Raw genomic sequence first — 16820 nt, 5'->3', positions numbered from 1 at the left:
TAATTGAGGCTTGTCTGTCTGCTCCATATATTTGGTGGAGCAATGTTTGGTAGCACAGGCAGCCAGGGGAGAGGGGTGCTTGTCAGTGTCCCACTAATTGTGCACATGATAGAGTTTAGCTTTGTGTCTATAATGTTAGTTTGCACACTTCTGTCCCATACAGGAGCACAGTATTCTGCTGCAGAGAATGTGAGAGCTAGTGCAGATGACCTTAATACATCAGCACCACAACCCTAGGCTGTTCCAGCAAGCCGTGAGATGATATTATTTCTTGTTTTAACTTTATTGGACAGGTGTGCCTTTTATAGGTTAGGCTTCTGTTCAGGCTCAATCCAGGTATTTCGGGTGTGACTCATGTTCTACCATTTTTGCCACAGAAAGAGAGGTTGAGGTGTCAATTCGCCTCTGCATTGTATAGGTGGAATGCTGTGGACACAGTTTTTGTTGGATTTGACTTCAGGTACCACTGCTTGAAGTACACCTCCAGGATGTTCGGGTCTGTGTTCAAGCTTGTTTCCAGGTTGGCAAAGGCGGTAGACTCTGTGGGATAGCGGGATCATCGGTATATACATATTTGCTTGAGCTGGTATGTGGTAAGTAAGACATGTAGATGTTAAATAGTAAAGGGGATAACACAGAGCCCTATGGAAGACCATTGCGGAGGAATCTGGGCCTGCTCTTTTTTCCACCAATATGGACCCAGATCTTTCTGTTGGAGAGAATGGATTCAAAAATCTTGAAAGTTGTTTAGCACCTTATGATATTGCTTAGCTTTAGGAGGTGGCCCCTGATCCAGACTGTGTCATAAGCTGATGTTCGGTCGATGAAAGTGACTCCGGATTTAAGTTTCTTCTGGAAGCCTCCTTCAATCTGTGTTGTCAGGTCAGGACCTGATCACAGCAACTTCTTCCTGGACTGAAGCCAACTTGTTCAATTGGGAGTATCAAAATTGGGGATGTTAATGTCAGCTCTTTGCTTTATGCGGATGATATTATACTTCTAAATAAATCTGCTACAAGTCTGCAAGATTCCCTGACTAAAACGAATAACTGTTGTAATAGATATGGCATGAAGGTCAGCAATAACAAGACAAAGACAATTAAAATAGGCAGTAGCATTGAAAATAAAAACTGTATTGTAAATAGAGAACCTATAGAGCAAGTAAAACATTTCAGCTGCTTAGGCATGATTTTTAGTGAAGATGGTAAGTTAAATATGGAAATAGACAACAGAATCAACAAAGCTGGTATGGTAGGAAGTCAACTGAATAAATTCATATGGAATAAGAGAGAAATTAGTCGGAACACTAAATTAGCTGTATACAAGACAGTGTTCAAACCAGTTTTAACTTATGGATCTGAGAGCTGGGTCAGAAGTAAAACACTTCACCAAAGACTAGAGACCACAGATATGAGAGTCCTGAGAAAGATTATAGGCGTGAACAGATGGCAATATCATATTAAAAACGAGGATATTAGGAAAGAACTTGACATTGTCAGCATCCAGGAATGTGTTAGCAGAGCTAATCTCAGGTGGTATGGTCACTTAAATAGAATGGGAGAGAAAGATTAGCAAAACAAGTGTTCTCTGCCAGGTTGGCAGGAAAAAGACCCAGAGGAAGACTAAGATATAGATGTATTGATATGGTGAAAAGTGCATTAGAAGATAGAAATATAAGATCTGATAATGTTGGAGTCTTGACAGGTAACAGACTAATTTGGAGGAAAATTGTAGATAGGAAGTTTGTAATGATGTAAGTTTTTCATGTAGTACTATCATATCCTGTACTTCCCTTGAGGATACATGGCAGGAATTTGATGATGATGACAACAGAATCAACAAATCTGATATTGTTGGAAGATCTGATAATGTTGGAGTCTTGACAGGTAACAGACTGATTTGGAGGAAAATTGTAGATAGGAAGTTTGTAATGATGTAAGTTTTTCATGTAGTACTATCATATCCTGTACTTCCCTTGAGGATACATGGCAGGAATTTGATGATGATGACAACAGAATCAACAAAGCCAGTATAGGAAGTCAACTGAATGAATTTATATGGAATAAGAGAGAAATTAGTCAAAACACTAAATTAACTGTATATAAGACAGTGATCAAACCAATTTTAACTTATCCAATTTAGACAAATTATGGACTCTACAACCGTGTTAGAAATAATAATTTTAATTTCCAAACGTTTCGACCTTCAAATTAAGGTCATCTGGAGTTATACACCTATATATACAGAGACAAGCCATATTACATTTTACAGAGCTGGGTAGTATGCTAAAGAGACAATGATTTGATCAATAGTTATTGTACTGCTCTGACCTCTAGTGAAAAATTAGATTAAAATAAATGAAATAAAATGAACAGAATACTACAGAACCAACCTTAAAGCCACCTTTAAACCACCTGCAAAACTAAAGAACTTACTCAAATCATTCAAGGATCACTTCCTCCTTTGGCCCACCCTGGAGTATACCGTGTTCATTGCACCTGTAATTTGCCCTATATAGGAGAAACAGGACGCACAATTCCGGTCAGACAAAAGGAACATAAACGGCACATTAAACTTCTTTGTAGTTGCATCAGTAACATGACCTATGGTCTCACTCCCAAAACAACTCCAAAAATGGTCTCATTCAATGAAAACCACTTATCAAAAAATTACAGCTAGAATATTGCTCATAGATAAACCACCAGATAATCCCATAGAAAAAAATGGATACTTTGATATCTGTAACAATTGTCTCTTAACTATACCCTAAAAATAAAGTGTCTTCTAGAGCGTCCTACATGGACTAGTATCTCTTCTCTTCTTTTGGTAGGCTCAATATCACACATCAGATTGTTACACATCCCTTTGCTATTTGTATTAAAGAGATTATGCAAGCTATTGGCATGAATGTTAACAACATGACCTGCACCAATCATAATAGCATTCCTCCAGGACAGGTTTGTACTCCATTCTGCAACCTCTTGCTGTGCAAATTAAGGAGTTTTGCACTCCATCACCTGTCTGCATGTAATATTTAATTCACTTCAATCAGAATATTGTGATTTCCTTCCCATCTATACTGACAGTTCAAAATCTGAGACTTGGTTATGCTGCTATATTTCCTGACTTTATCATATCCAATCACATCTCACTAGATTACAGTACTTATACAGTTCAGAATTGCATCAGTTCAGTTTGCACTTGTACATATAAAGGAAAACTTCTACCAAAATTGTACAGTTTATACAGATTTATTGATATGGTGAAAAGTGCATTAGAAGATAGAAATATAAGATCTGATAATGTTGGAGTCTTGACAGGTAACAGACTGATTTGGTAGACAGGTAACAGATGCAGGCCATCTTGTGTCTTGTGTGCAATTCACATCCATTGCTTTGTAAGGTTCTGCAAGTGTTGTACAAATTAAAGGTCCTTAATTTTGATTTCAGTTTTGTTGGATTCCCAGCTGCATTGGAATTAAGGGAAATGGGACTGCAGCTGCTAGATCAGTTCATCCTTTTTCTACATACTGTTTGTCAATCCCACATACAGCTTAATCTAATCCAATGGCAATCATAATTGCAGGAAGCACTGGCAAACAATTTGCACTAGATTAAACCTGAATTTAAGCACTGGCAGTCTAGCCAATGTAGAAACAGGAGAGAGGAAGTTGTTCTTGTTAGGGGCTCCACATGAAGGCTGATGATACACCTATGTGTGAGCCTTTGGTTTGGTGCAGTAGGACCTTTGCTTGATTGTGTCAGTAAATATCTAATCAATCAGTCAACATGATGGGCTGTTGCAGAAATTAGATAATATGGGATTGGAATGTAAGCTATTGGTTTGGACAGGTGGGGGTTTGACGGACATGTATCAGAAAATGCTATATGGGTGTGTGTGTGGGGGGGGTGAATCTACCAGAGTTAATCCTTGGACTATTGTTGTTTAATGTATACATTAATGATAATTGGAGAGTCCTGACAAGAGATCTTGAACTGTTTGCTGATGATGCAAAGACAGGAAAAGCAATTAGTGATTCTACTTATGTACAGCATTTACAGGGTGATTTTAATAGGCTGGAAGTATTGGAAAACAATAACGGCTATCAGTTTAATATTTAGAGGCTCCACATGAGGGCTGTTGCTAAGTACAAAGTTATGCACTTTGGTATGATGAAGTATCCACCAGCAATACTATATTGGTGGATTATGCTTGGAGTACCTGATGAGGCTGAAGATCTTGGAATTATGGTTGATAGTAAGTTGAAGTTCAAGGGTGATATAACAATTGGGTAATACAACTCAGAGGATAATCGCAATGTTCAAATGAACATTCACATTTTGTCTCTTTACAAGGCTTTGATATAACCTCACCTTTACTGCTATGCATAGATTTGGTATCCTGGGTTCCTACGGAATAAAGAAACTGGAAAGGTTGCAAAAGAGAGTTACAAAGATGATATTGAAATTATGGAATATAGATTATGAGGAGAGATTGAGATTGTGGACGGTAGACATTAGTAAACAGGAGAAAGAGGGGTGATATTACAGAAGTCTGTAAATTAACATTTAGGCTTAGGTGTTGGTTTACCTTCATGTTACACTTCTAATCGTGTTACTGCAACATCTAAGGCTAGCTGACAGCACCCATAGAGGGCAACCCTCAGAGGACTTTTAATCTTAATTTATTCTAATCTCATTTCTTCCACTTATTATTTCTTCTGTGTTTTGTGTGTGTGTGTGTTGTTACAATTTTAACATTATATTCCCGAAGATGTCTCTGTGACTGAGACAAAATACTGAAACCATTAAACCTGTTGTTTAATTATTTCTCTGTGTGCTATAAATTATTTCATTAAAGCTTAACATGAAAGAAATCTTCTATAAACTTCTGAGAGAGTGTTAATAGAATATTGGTTAATGAATTTTATTATATATAAGGTAGGAAGAGGACAAGAGGTCATCCATGGAAGTTTTTGCTTAAGAAAGCAGTGAGAGCTAGATTTTAAAAAAATTTTTTTTTTTTCTCACAGAGCAGTAAGTGAGTGATTGGAACAGTTTATTGCCTGTTGAAGTTATGAGTGCCTCAAGTGTGAATGAATTTACGATACGGTATGACAGCTGGTATGGATAAAGAGGCCTCTCGTGATGAGTCATCAACTCCATGGAGGTCTGACAATAATATATCCCGCCATTTTTTTTTACTTTTTTTTTTTAGTCGTCATCATTTTTTCTTATTTGTGTGAGAGGTTCAGTTTTTAACTTTTCTTATTACTTTTCTAGGCATTGATACATCCTCCTGATATCAGCAGATGTCTACAGACTTGTATATGTGCACCACTATATAATTTTATACAAAATCCAGATGTGTACTTGGTCATGTTTGATTCTATGTTTGGCATTCTTAATGAATTGCTAGTTCATCACCTTTACTCATTATTAGCAGTTATCCCACCATTTGTTGCTTGTGTATCAAATATCCTTTAATGTTCATTTTATGATATACATTCATATATATATATATATATCCATAAAATATGTTTGTAAAATTTTTAAATTATTTTTTTCACATTTACATATTTGAAATATACGAGGTGTGGCTATTAAATAAAGAGACTGGTTGCGAAAATGTGGTTTATTATTACAATTGTACAACTTGATTGTTATCCCGTCAACATACTCCTCTCCTCTATCTATACACCATTGCATACAAATTTTTAATTGTTGGAAGTCATCAGGTGTTATCTGCTTCAGTTTTCGCCTTTACCTCATCCACTGACTGAAAATGGATATACCCTTCAATGCAGATTTCAACTTTGGAAAAAGGCAAAAGTTGCATGGAGCTAAGTCCAGCAAGTAAGATGGATGGTCCAACACTGGGATCTTCTTATCACCCAGATACTGCATTGCAGACAGCACTGTGGACGAGCAATCCTGATGGAGAATTCCAAGCATTGTTCTTCCACAGATCGGGTCACTTCTTCCTCGCTCGTTCTCTCAGCTTGGCCAGAATCTCAAGGTAATAATGTTGGTTAACTCTCTGACCCTCTGGTACCTATTCAACCATTACCACGGCATTGATATTAAGAAAAAAAAAAAAATTATTAACATTACCTTCAGTTTTGACTTGCTCATTCTTGCATTTTTCATTCTCAGTGACGTGGGAGTTTTCCAGTGCATCGATTATCTCTTTGTTTCTAGATAATACTGGAAAATCCATGTCTCATCACATGTGATGATCTTTTGCAAGTTTGGTTTAAAATCTCTTGTGGTGAAAAATAAAAATATTTTTCACCTGTATCGATTTTACGTGGGTCATAAAACACATATAATTAGAAACGTAACCCACTGTAATGAAAAAAAAAGAATTTTAATATAATGTAAGAATAACTGAATGTAGAACCACAAGCAGTTGTAACTAAAAAGATCAGACAGGATTAGGTTAGTAAACTGAAGGTCAACAACAGTCTCAAAGGTCACCGAATTATATGTGTTTTTTGCCGCCAAAACCTAACGTAAGCATGGGTGACTTAAGGGTGCTTCCAGTAAATCCGGGAAGTTTTGGAAGGATGGCCAATGATATAAAAGGCGGAGATTGAGGGGTAAAAGCTCTCTCTCTCTCTTTTTTTTTTTTTTTTGTTCCTGTGGCAAACTTTTCGAGGAGGGGAAGAGACAGAATCCCGAGATAGTTGTCCAGGAGATCATGGGGAGTTTGCTGGCAGTATTACAAGATATCCTTCGGTGAAATTCTTCGACGAATGTACTGATCCACGTGCTTGTTTATTTGTCGCAGCCAATGCAGTTCCTAACAGTGCCGAAGAAATACATTACTGTTACAAGGAAGTAAATTGCAAGGTGACAACCGTCGGATAGTGCCCAATCACAGCCGTTGTACAAGAAGGAAAAGGAAACCAGCGCAATTCACCCTTAACCCTTTAGGATCCAGGACTGTATGTGATATTGTGAATTTGTAAGTAAATTGCTTTATGTTAATAGCCTTGATTGTATGTACAGACGATAGATGTTAATTCAGTTTAACTAACGGCATAATGTGTTGAAGAGGTCAGAAAGCCGAACGTGAGTTTGAATGTGCTTAAAAGAATACTGTAAACTTGAATAGTGCTTATGTTACATAATGCTTAAAACGTGTATAATATAATTTTGTCTAATATTAATAGGATAGAGAGCAGGGATTGTTAAAAATCCATCCACGTGTCCACTAATTGTAATTAGTGGACACATGGATTATTACCTTCACACATTCATTTATTAAGTGTCTTAATGAATGTGTGGAGAATCAGGCACATGATATGTCCATTACTTTTGTACATTAATTGTCTTAGTTAGAATAAACATTTTTGGTTTTGTTAATAGCTTGCCTGATCGTTGTTAGCCAATCCACTGTCTCACAAAAACTAATTGAACCTGTATGACCTAAGTGAAGTAACAGCCATGGCTGAGTAATTCGGAGTTGCTTGAGATAAAATTCATTTAAGGGTTATTATACGTGCTTAGCTAAATTATTCTCTTATATGTAAAGGAAAGACAGAAAATTCTTTTACACAATCCTTAATGGCGCAGTCGTAAAAAAATAAATAAATAAATAAAATAAATACATTTTTAAGGATTAATACATTAAAATCACAGCAATGTAGATTAAGGATTTTGCCCCAGCCAGAATCTTTTCCTCAGTCTGCGTTACTAGCACGTGTAAGAATATACTTTATGAAATTGAAAGGGGGGGGGTAAGCTAAGTAGATTACGAATGGACTGGAATAGGATAATAGTATTTTAAGTGTGCTTAAGATAAATAAGAACATAAAGGCATTTTTATATTAGCTCAAGCAGACATGAAAATAACAAAGTAATTTGATAAGAGGGGGAAATACATTCAAGTAAAAATAACGTCGCAAACGATATAACGGCAGCACTATTGCAGCAGATAACACCTGATGACTTGCAGCACTGCTTCCAACAATGGAAAATTCGTACAATTGTAATAATAACCACATTTTTGCAACCAATCTCGTTATTTAATAGCCACACCTCGTATGTTGTTACTTTTGTATTTATATGATGCCGTTTATGGTGATCAGTGAATATCACAGATTAATTAACCCTAAAGACTGTATACACATAATATTTATATTTTAATAAGCTTTCAGTATTTAAAAGTTTAAATGTTAGAAGTTTTATGCAACGTATTAGTTTCTGATGCTCTTAAGATATGTTTTATTTTTTTATCATTGTATTAGTGTTTTTATTATTAATGAATCTGAGTTTGTTTTAATTAATTATGTGCATAATTGGCTGTTTATTATATAGTTATATATACTGATAAAATGTGCGAGAGGGATAACAGTGGAGATGCTGAGTTCTTTGTTTGAGTTTGACTTAAAAACGTTTGTTCAATTAATGCATATAGCAAGTGTCTGTTGGTAAATGTGAGTAGTTTATAGGCAATAGGAGATAATAGAACTAGAATTTTCCGGAAAGGTATGATAATTAAACACATCAAGGAACATGAAATGTTGAATGAGAGTGAAATTCAGATGAGCAAACAAATGAGATGATGTGGCATTTCATGACAGATGATATGCAGAATGGTAGCAAGAATGGAGGTGTCAGAATATAAGATGGCAATGGCTGTATGAAAGAGGAGTGAGAAACAAGATATGAAAGAAATCGGGAAGATGAAATGTTCAAAATTTTCATCAGTCTTTAACAAGTGCTACATAATAATGCTTGAGAGAGTTGGAGAGACTAAAACAACCACTTGGCAAAATAGCAGAAAAGGAGGTGAAAACAGGAACTGATGGAAAAGGATATGTTATATGTGGAAATTCCATAATTTCAGGTAGTGAACAAGCGAGCAATGAAAGCATGTTTCCCTGGTGTGAAGTTTTATGACATGATTGAACTAATATGAAAACAAGTAGAATGAGTGGATGATATGATTCTGCTGGATATGAACAAGTTGTTTGAGTGAGGTGATAAGAAGAGAAAAAGAGTAAAGATTGTGAGTCTGTTGCCACAATGTAATAACAGTGAGCTGAGGAGGAGGTCCGTGATATCATATGGATCAGTAGGAGAAATGGTGTGCACTTATGTAGATGTATGAGTGACTTTGTTGTTCAAAACAATTTGTATGAAAGATTGATTGTACTTGAATGGTTTTAGTATCAGTCACTTGGAAAAAATGATTGTTCATTGAATTGTTAGTGAAACTAGATATGTCTGGGTGGTTGAAAGCATTAATGCGTGCATTAAATTAAGTAGTAGATATAGTGAATGTAATGACAAACAGAGAGAATGATAGCTTCTTAGGAACCCTAGAAAATGCAGCACTAGTTTTCTGAAAGACAAAAAGTGTTAACTATGGAAATAGAAAGGGGAATATGATTTCTAATATCAACAGCATTGGAAATAAAGTTAACCACCTTACTGGCTATTATGGATAAAATATGCATCCTCATACGCTTCGTATCCATCATATATTTCAATGTAATATCAATGGTATTACACTTTTAATATGCACTTTGCATCCATGATAACCTTGACATCTTGGCCAGTAGCATTGTTAAGCAGTTCTTAGCATTGGTAGATGAAGTGAAACCAAAAATTTAAAGGCATTAATGAGGTATTAAATTAAACCTGGCTGACAGGGGAAAATATTGCTACAGGAATGGCATGTGTGCATTCATAGTTTTTAGGAAGGATAAACAAGGCAAGAAAGGTGAGGGAGTACTATTAATGATTGCAGAGAAATTAAATTCAAGAAGACTAGAAATCTCCAATAGATGATAGTAGGAGTAATACAGAGAATGGGTTTGGGGCTGTTTGGTGTGAGCCAAAGGTTCACAGGACAAAATACAGAAGTGAGTGTTTTGAGTACTCTGAATTCAGTATTCTGAATACTCACTTCTGTATTTTGGGTGGCCAGAGTTAGAAAAATTAATACTTTGAAGCAAGAGCTGCAAAAAAAGTAGAGTATATTATGGATCCAGTATCATGAGAAGGTGATAGTGAGGCTTGTGCTGTAAAGAACAGGCCAGACAGGTAGCAGTTGAGGAAGCAAAATCAAATTATGAAAAGAAGTTGGCCAAACAGGGACCAAATTTGAATGAATTTTATTGTTGTGGAGCAAGTAAAAGGAGGAATGAACATAGAAGAATAACATATGTGAATGCATGATGGTAGACAGGTGTCAGATGCACATGAAATAGCTGAGTTATTAAGTAAACACTTTAGTAAGGTCTGTATTTCAGGCAGATCCATTAGCTCTCTGGATGAAAGAATAGAGATACATGAGTTAAAAATATTGAAGATGTTACACAGCAGTTGGATGGGTTAGGAATCTCACCCGGAGGTGGGTGACAACAGTGGGATCTCCTATAGAGAAGAGCATGATTTTGATAAAGGTATTTCATTCTTTAGCAATCTGCTCATGACTTATAATAGAGTATCAGCAGAGTTAGGTAAGGAGAATGATTATACTATGATACTTTTGGATTTTTCCAAGACATTTGACAGAATTCGACATCCAATTTGCAAAATAAACTGGTGACATGGATTGGAGAGTGACTGACTGACTGGTAACAGAAAGATATGTATTGCTGTGCCAAGTCTGAGGAAGGCAACTAGTAGAGTACCACAGGGTTCTGTACTTGAGCTATTATTTTTCACATATATATTAAATAATATTGTAAAGGGTTTTTGAGTGTGATATTCAGTTATTTGCTGATGATGCTAAGTTAGTAGTAATGATAAGGAATATAGCTGATACAGAAGACTTGCAGGCTGATTTGAACAGATTGGTTATATGGGCAAATGACATTGAATACCAGTTCAATGTTGTTGTTATTGTTATGTGCCATCCAGTCATTTTTGCATCTTGGTGATCCTTTAAACAAAGGCTCTCCATCCCATTTGGTCTCTTATCTTTTCTTTCAGTAATTGTAAGTTCTTTTATGCTGTCCATCCAACTCTTTTGTGATCTACCTCTTCTTTTTATTCCCTCAATCTTCCCCAACATAACTGACTTTTCCAATGATTCATCAGCTTGACCAAAATACATCAACTTCTGCTTAGTGATCATCGCCTCCAAGGAGCATTCTGTCTTTATATTCTCTACAACCTTCTTACTGGTCATTCTTGCAGTCTATGAGATTCTTAATAGTCTCCTGCACACCCATAATTCAAATCAATCAATTGTTTTCTATCTTTCTTCTTAATAATCCAGCTTTCACATCCATACATCACCACTGGAAATACCATTACTTTGACAATTCTAACTTTCATGGCCTTACTCACACCTCTATCTTTCATAATTTTTGTCAGGTTTAACATCACCCCCCCTCCCCATGACTATCCTTCTTTTAATTTCGTCTTCACATTTACCATCATTTCTGATTCTGGACCAGAGTAAATCACAACTGTCAACATCTCCTTCTGTTATAAATTCATTTAAATTGCCAGAAGCAATCCCTTTTGTTGTGTTGATGCTAAAATTAAGTCCACTTTTGTTACTTTCCATATTAACCAATAGAATCAACTGCTTTAGATCTTCCTTAGTTTCTGCTATGAGGGTTAATGTTTTAATAAGTTCAATGTTACCAAGCATAAATTTTTGATGGGTGCATTATAGACAGTATTATATTAATGACTAGTTGTTGAAAGTAGTCAGTGAAGCTAGACACTTGAGTTATTGCAGACAGTGAGTTAATATTTATTGCTAAGGTTGTTTAGTCACTGCATTGAATAGCAGCACAGTTATAGAGAATGTCCACTTTAGAAGGATTTGATAAGGCAGTAATACAGACATGGTCTCATGTCTGTATTACTGTGTGTAAGGTATAGTCATCTGTGTTCTAAGGAGGTGAGGAGACAGTTAAAGATTCAGTAGTGAGTAATCAAGATGATAATTATGACTTATTTTTAATGGTATTGATAACACCAAACAATTTTATCAAAAGATGTTTTATTAACTGCTTATATTTCACTGAGTTTAAAATCAGCATCATCAGAGCACGACACAGCTCGTATACCTGACAGCAAGTAAGTGAAACAATACAATTGTAATGGACAAAATTGTTTCACTTACTCACTGTTGTGTATACAATCTGTGTTGTGCTCTGATAATGCTGATTTGAAATTCAGCGAAACATAAGCAGTTAAAAAAACATCTTTTGATAAAATTCTTCATTGTTAACTTCCTGCCATGTACCCTCAAAGGGTGTACAGGATATGATAGTACTACATGAAAAAAATTTACATCATTACTAACTTCCTACCTACAATTTTCCTCCTAATTAGTGTGTTACCTGTCAAGACTCCAACATTATCAGATCTTATATTTTTATCTTCTAAGGCATTTTTCACCATATTGATACACCTATATCTTGGTCTTCCTCTGGGTCTTTTCCCTGCCAACTTGGCAGAGAACACTTGTCTTGCTAATCTTCCCTCTCCCATTCTGTTTAAGTGACCATACCACCTGAGATTAGCTCTGCTAACATCATAATTAGAAGAAACACACGTATAAACCACAGTGAAAATTATTTAATTGTAAATATTTCATCCTAAGTATCTTAGGACATCATCAGTACAGTATTTAAACAAAATTAGAAATAACATACAGTTAGGGCGCATGATTACAATAGAATCTCATGAAAACGTGCATAACGTGTTAAAGCAGTACAAAAAAAAAAAAAAAAGAAAAGAACGTTAATTATTTAACACAGTTTTGTATGATAATTTCCCATACTTCAGGAATAGTAAGAACGTTGTTGCGGTTTAGGTTTGGTCTGTGTAGTAGGGCTTCAGAACTTTCTTTGTATAAACGTTCATGTTTAAATAAAGATCTATGTAAAAGTTTAGCCTTTTCCCAATAAATCCTATGGTTTGGATTTTCAATTCGGTGTAGAGAGAGGCCAGATTTCTGCGGTTTAAGAAGACGAATGTGGTCTTGATGTTCCGAGATGCGTTTCTGAACAGACCTACCTGTCTGTCCAAAGTAAGATAATTTGCATGAGCATGGAATCTCATAAACACCAGGTAACATCAAGGGTGAGAATTTGTCCTTAGGAGAAGGTTTTAGAAAGAATTTTAGAAAGACGTTCTGAGATGCCTTTAACGTAAGGTATGGGAATCCTATGCACTTCTTCCTGTCTGGTTTAATGTATGCAGAAGTGACTGATGATTTTTTGAGTTGTTTTGGGATTATATCCATTTAGGATGGCTGTATTATTAGAAGTTATCAAAAATACAGCCATCCTAAATGGATATAATCCCAAAACAACTCAAAAAATCATCAGTCACTTCTGCATACATCAAACCAGACAGGAAGAAGTGCATAGGATTCCCATACCTTACGTTAAAGGCATCTCAGAACGTCTTTCTAAAATTATGAAGAAATACAATTTTGCCACTACTTACAAACCTATCAACCAAATTTACAACTTATTACCTTTTCCTAAGGACAAATTCTCACCCTTGATGTTACCTGGTGTTTATGAGATTCCATGCTCATGCAAATTATCTTACTTTGGACAGACAGGTAGGTCTGTTCAGAAACGCATCTCGGAACATCAAGACCACATTCGTCTTCTTAAACCGCAGAAATCTGGCCTCTCTCAACACTGAATTGAAAATCCAAACCATAGGATCCATTGGGAAAAGGCTAAACTTTTACATAGATCTTTATTTAAACATGAACGTTTATACAAAGAAAGTTCTGAAGCCCTACTACACAGACCAAACCTAAACCGCAACGATGTTCTTACTATTCCTAAAGTATGGGAAATTATCATACAAAACTGTGTTAAATAATTAACGGTTTTTTTTTTTTTTTTTTTTTTGTACTACTTTAACACGTTATGCACGTTTTCATGAGATTCTATTGTAATCATGCGCCCTAACTGTATGTTATTTCTAATTTTGTTTAAATACTGTACTGATGATGTCCTAAGATACTTAGGATGAAATATTTACAATTAAATAATTTTCACTGTGGTTTATATGTGTGTTTCTTCTAATAATGTTAAGTTCTTTCCTAATATCCTCATTTTTAATACGATATTGCCGTTGATACCATCTGTTCATGCTTCTGATCTTTCTCGGAACTCTCATATCTGTGGTCTCTAGTCTTTGATCAATTGTTTTATTTCTAACCTAGCACTCATATCCATAAGTTAAAATTAGTTTGAACACTGTCTTGTATATACAGCTACTGTAATTTAGTGTTTTCACTAAGTTCTCTCTTATTCCATATAAATTTATGGGATAAGAGAAAAACCAGCTTTGCTAATTCTGATGTCTATTTCCATATTTAGTTTAGCTTCACTAAAAATTGTGCCTAAATAGCTGAAATGTTTTATTTTACTTGCTTTATAGGTCTTCTTTCAGGATAGGTGGATGTTTTCAGTGCTTCTGCGTATTGCTGATTTTCATACCAAATTTATTACAACAGTTAGGGAATCTTACAGATTTGTACTGGATTTGTTTAGAAGTATAACATTATCTGCATAAAGTGAAGAGCTGCAATTTACATAATGAATTTTCATATCTTTATGTTGGAGGTTTAATGGATTTTTTACAACACTCAAAAAGAATTAAATTAGAATTTAATACTCCTATATTTTGTCCTAGTCACTAGGACATCTACGGGGATTACAAAAACAATTAATGTAACATGCACACAAAAACTTACATTACTTACATCCTCGCTCACTCTTCGCCTCCAAAAAGTAACTTATCTTATGCCCAATGCATGGCTCTCCAGAAACTACACAAAGAAAAAAGTATCATCATCACCAGAGCGGATAAGGGTAATGCCACAGTTGTTCTTAATACCAGCGAATACAATCGTAAAATGAACACTATCCTCCGCGATCCCGCTACCTACATCCCGCTAGAACACGACCCCACAAAAACACAAGTTAAGAAATTAAAAATCTTACTTAAAAAAGTAACCTCCTGGCCCCCTGATGTCATGAAAAAACTTGAACCTTTCCTCTCCCGTCCCCCCCCCCCCCCCGAATATATGGTTTACCAAAAATCCACAAACCCAATTCCCCACTCAGACCTATAGTAGATGCCACCAATGCACCTTGTTACAGACTGTCTAAACAGCTGGCCAACTCTCTGTCCCCCCTCACCGGAAATTCAGCTTCCTATATAAAAAACTCGACCCACTTTAAAGCCCTCACAGAAAATTTAACCTTGAACAATACAGACATATTGGTAAGCTTTGATATCTCCTCTTTGTTTACCGATATTCCCTTAACTGACACTTTATCTCTCTTAGAAAACCTTTTCCCCTCTGACATCTTAGATCTCTTTTCCTTTGCCATCAACTCTGGGTATTTCTCTTGGAATAACAAAATCTACAAGCAGATAGAAGGAACCGCCATGGGTTCCCCCCTCTCACCCCCCCCCCCTTGCCAATTTCTATATGGAAGATTTCAAAAAACAAGCCATAGACTCAGCCCCACTCAAACCTTCTATCTGGCTAAGATATGTAGATGATGTTTTCTCCATTTGGCCTCATTGCCCAGACACGTTAGACTCCTTCCTCAGGCTTCTCAATAGCCTACATCCAAGAATCCAGTTTACTATGGAAAAGGAAAAGAACAATTGTTTACCCTTCCTAGACACCTTAGTCACGCGCCTGCCCAATGATACACTTGCCTTCACTGTATACAGAAAACCCACACACACAGGCAGATACATTCACAAACTCTCCCACCACCACCCCTCACAACAATATGGCATCATTAAAACCCTTACCAAGAGAGCCCACAATCTTTGTGGGCCCTCACTACTGAACCGCCCTCACTACTGAGCTTAACCACATACACAGAACTTTCCTCTCCAATGGCTACAGTGAACACAGTATCAAAAAAATAATCAATTCCTCCCCCATTCCCCATCCCTCTCGTCAACAAGAATTTAAAAATGCCATCACCATACCCTACATCCGAGGCACTTCGGAAAAAATAGCCAAGATACTAAAAAAGTATAACCTACACACAGCATATAAGCCCTACCGCAAACTTGCTACCCTTATCCGTTCTACGAAAGATCAGCTCCCTCCTCTCTCTCTGCCTGGAGTTTACAAAGTACCCTGTTCCTGTAAGCTTGCATACTTTGGACAGACAAGCAGATCAGCATCCATCTGCCTGGAGGAACACAAGTCGTACATCGTTAAACACAACTATGGCCATTCAGGCTTGGCTGACCATGTTTTGGACACCACCCACAGAGTATCATGGAAGAAAACCACCATGCTCCACCACAGCAAATTCAAGAAAGAGAGGCTTTTCTTAGAAGCAGCAGCAGCTCTCAGAAACCAACCAAATCTTAACAAATACGGTTGCATTAAGCTTCCGAAGATTTGGGAAACACTCATCACCAGAGGTCCCACCTTACATTCCAGGCCACCTACTACCGCCCTTAGAGGGTGCTCCACCTAGATAGGACTTTAGTGTCACCCACGTGGTTGGGCTTAGTATTGTAAGTTTTTGTGTGCATGTTACAAACTGTTTTTGTAATCCCCGTAGATGTCCTAGTGACTAGGACGAAATATAGGAGTATTAAATTCTAATTTAATTCTTTTTGAGTGTTGTAAAAAATCCATTAAACCTCCAACATAATGTCCTCACAGCACTTAAGCCTCTACACAAGAATTTTCATATCAGCTTCAATACACTTTCATTTTAGAAATTATGGACTTTACAACCATGTTATAAATAACTTTAATTTCCCAATGTTTCAACCTTCATATTAAGGTTATCACCTGGAGTATATACAAGAACAAGC

General features: G+C 36.3%; 1 protein-coding gene across 4 annotated transcripts in view; it reads left to right on the top strand.

Moving 5' to 3' along the window:
* The window catches only part of LOC150093914 (unhealthy ribosome biogenesis protein 2 homolog), a 393653-nt gene that overhangs the window by 335718 nt on the left and 41115 nt on the right, over positions 1 to 16820 (top strand). For all 4 annotated transcript variants that reach the window (XM_090412865.1, XM_090412866.1, XM_090412867.1 and 1 more), the window contains one exon: positions 5283 to 5475. In XM_090412865.1, coding sequence (XP_090268991.1) covers positions 5283 to 5475 — 193 coding nt within the window. The remainder of the gene's footprint in view (positions 1 to 5282; positions 5476 to 16820) is intronic.

This window comes from Typopeltis vanoorti, chromosome 23, assembly GCF_054136105.1.
Source record: "Typopeltis vanoorti isolate ZY-2024b chromosome 23, IOZ_Tvanoo_1.0, whole genome shotgun sequence".
Taxonomy (NCBI): Eukaryota; Metazoa; Arthropoda; class Arachnida; order Uropygi; family Thelyphonidae; genus Typopeltis; species Typopeltis vanoorti.
The sequence above is the reverse complement of the archived record's forward strand: the minus strand, read 5'-3'. Positions and strand labels throughout refer to the sequence as shown.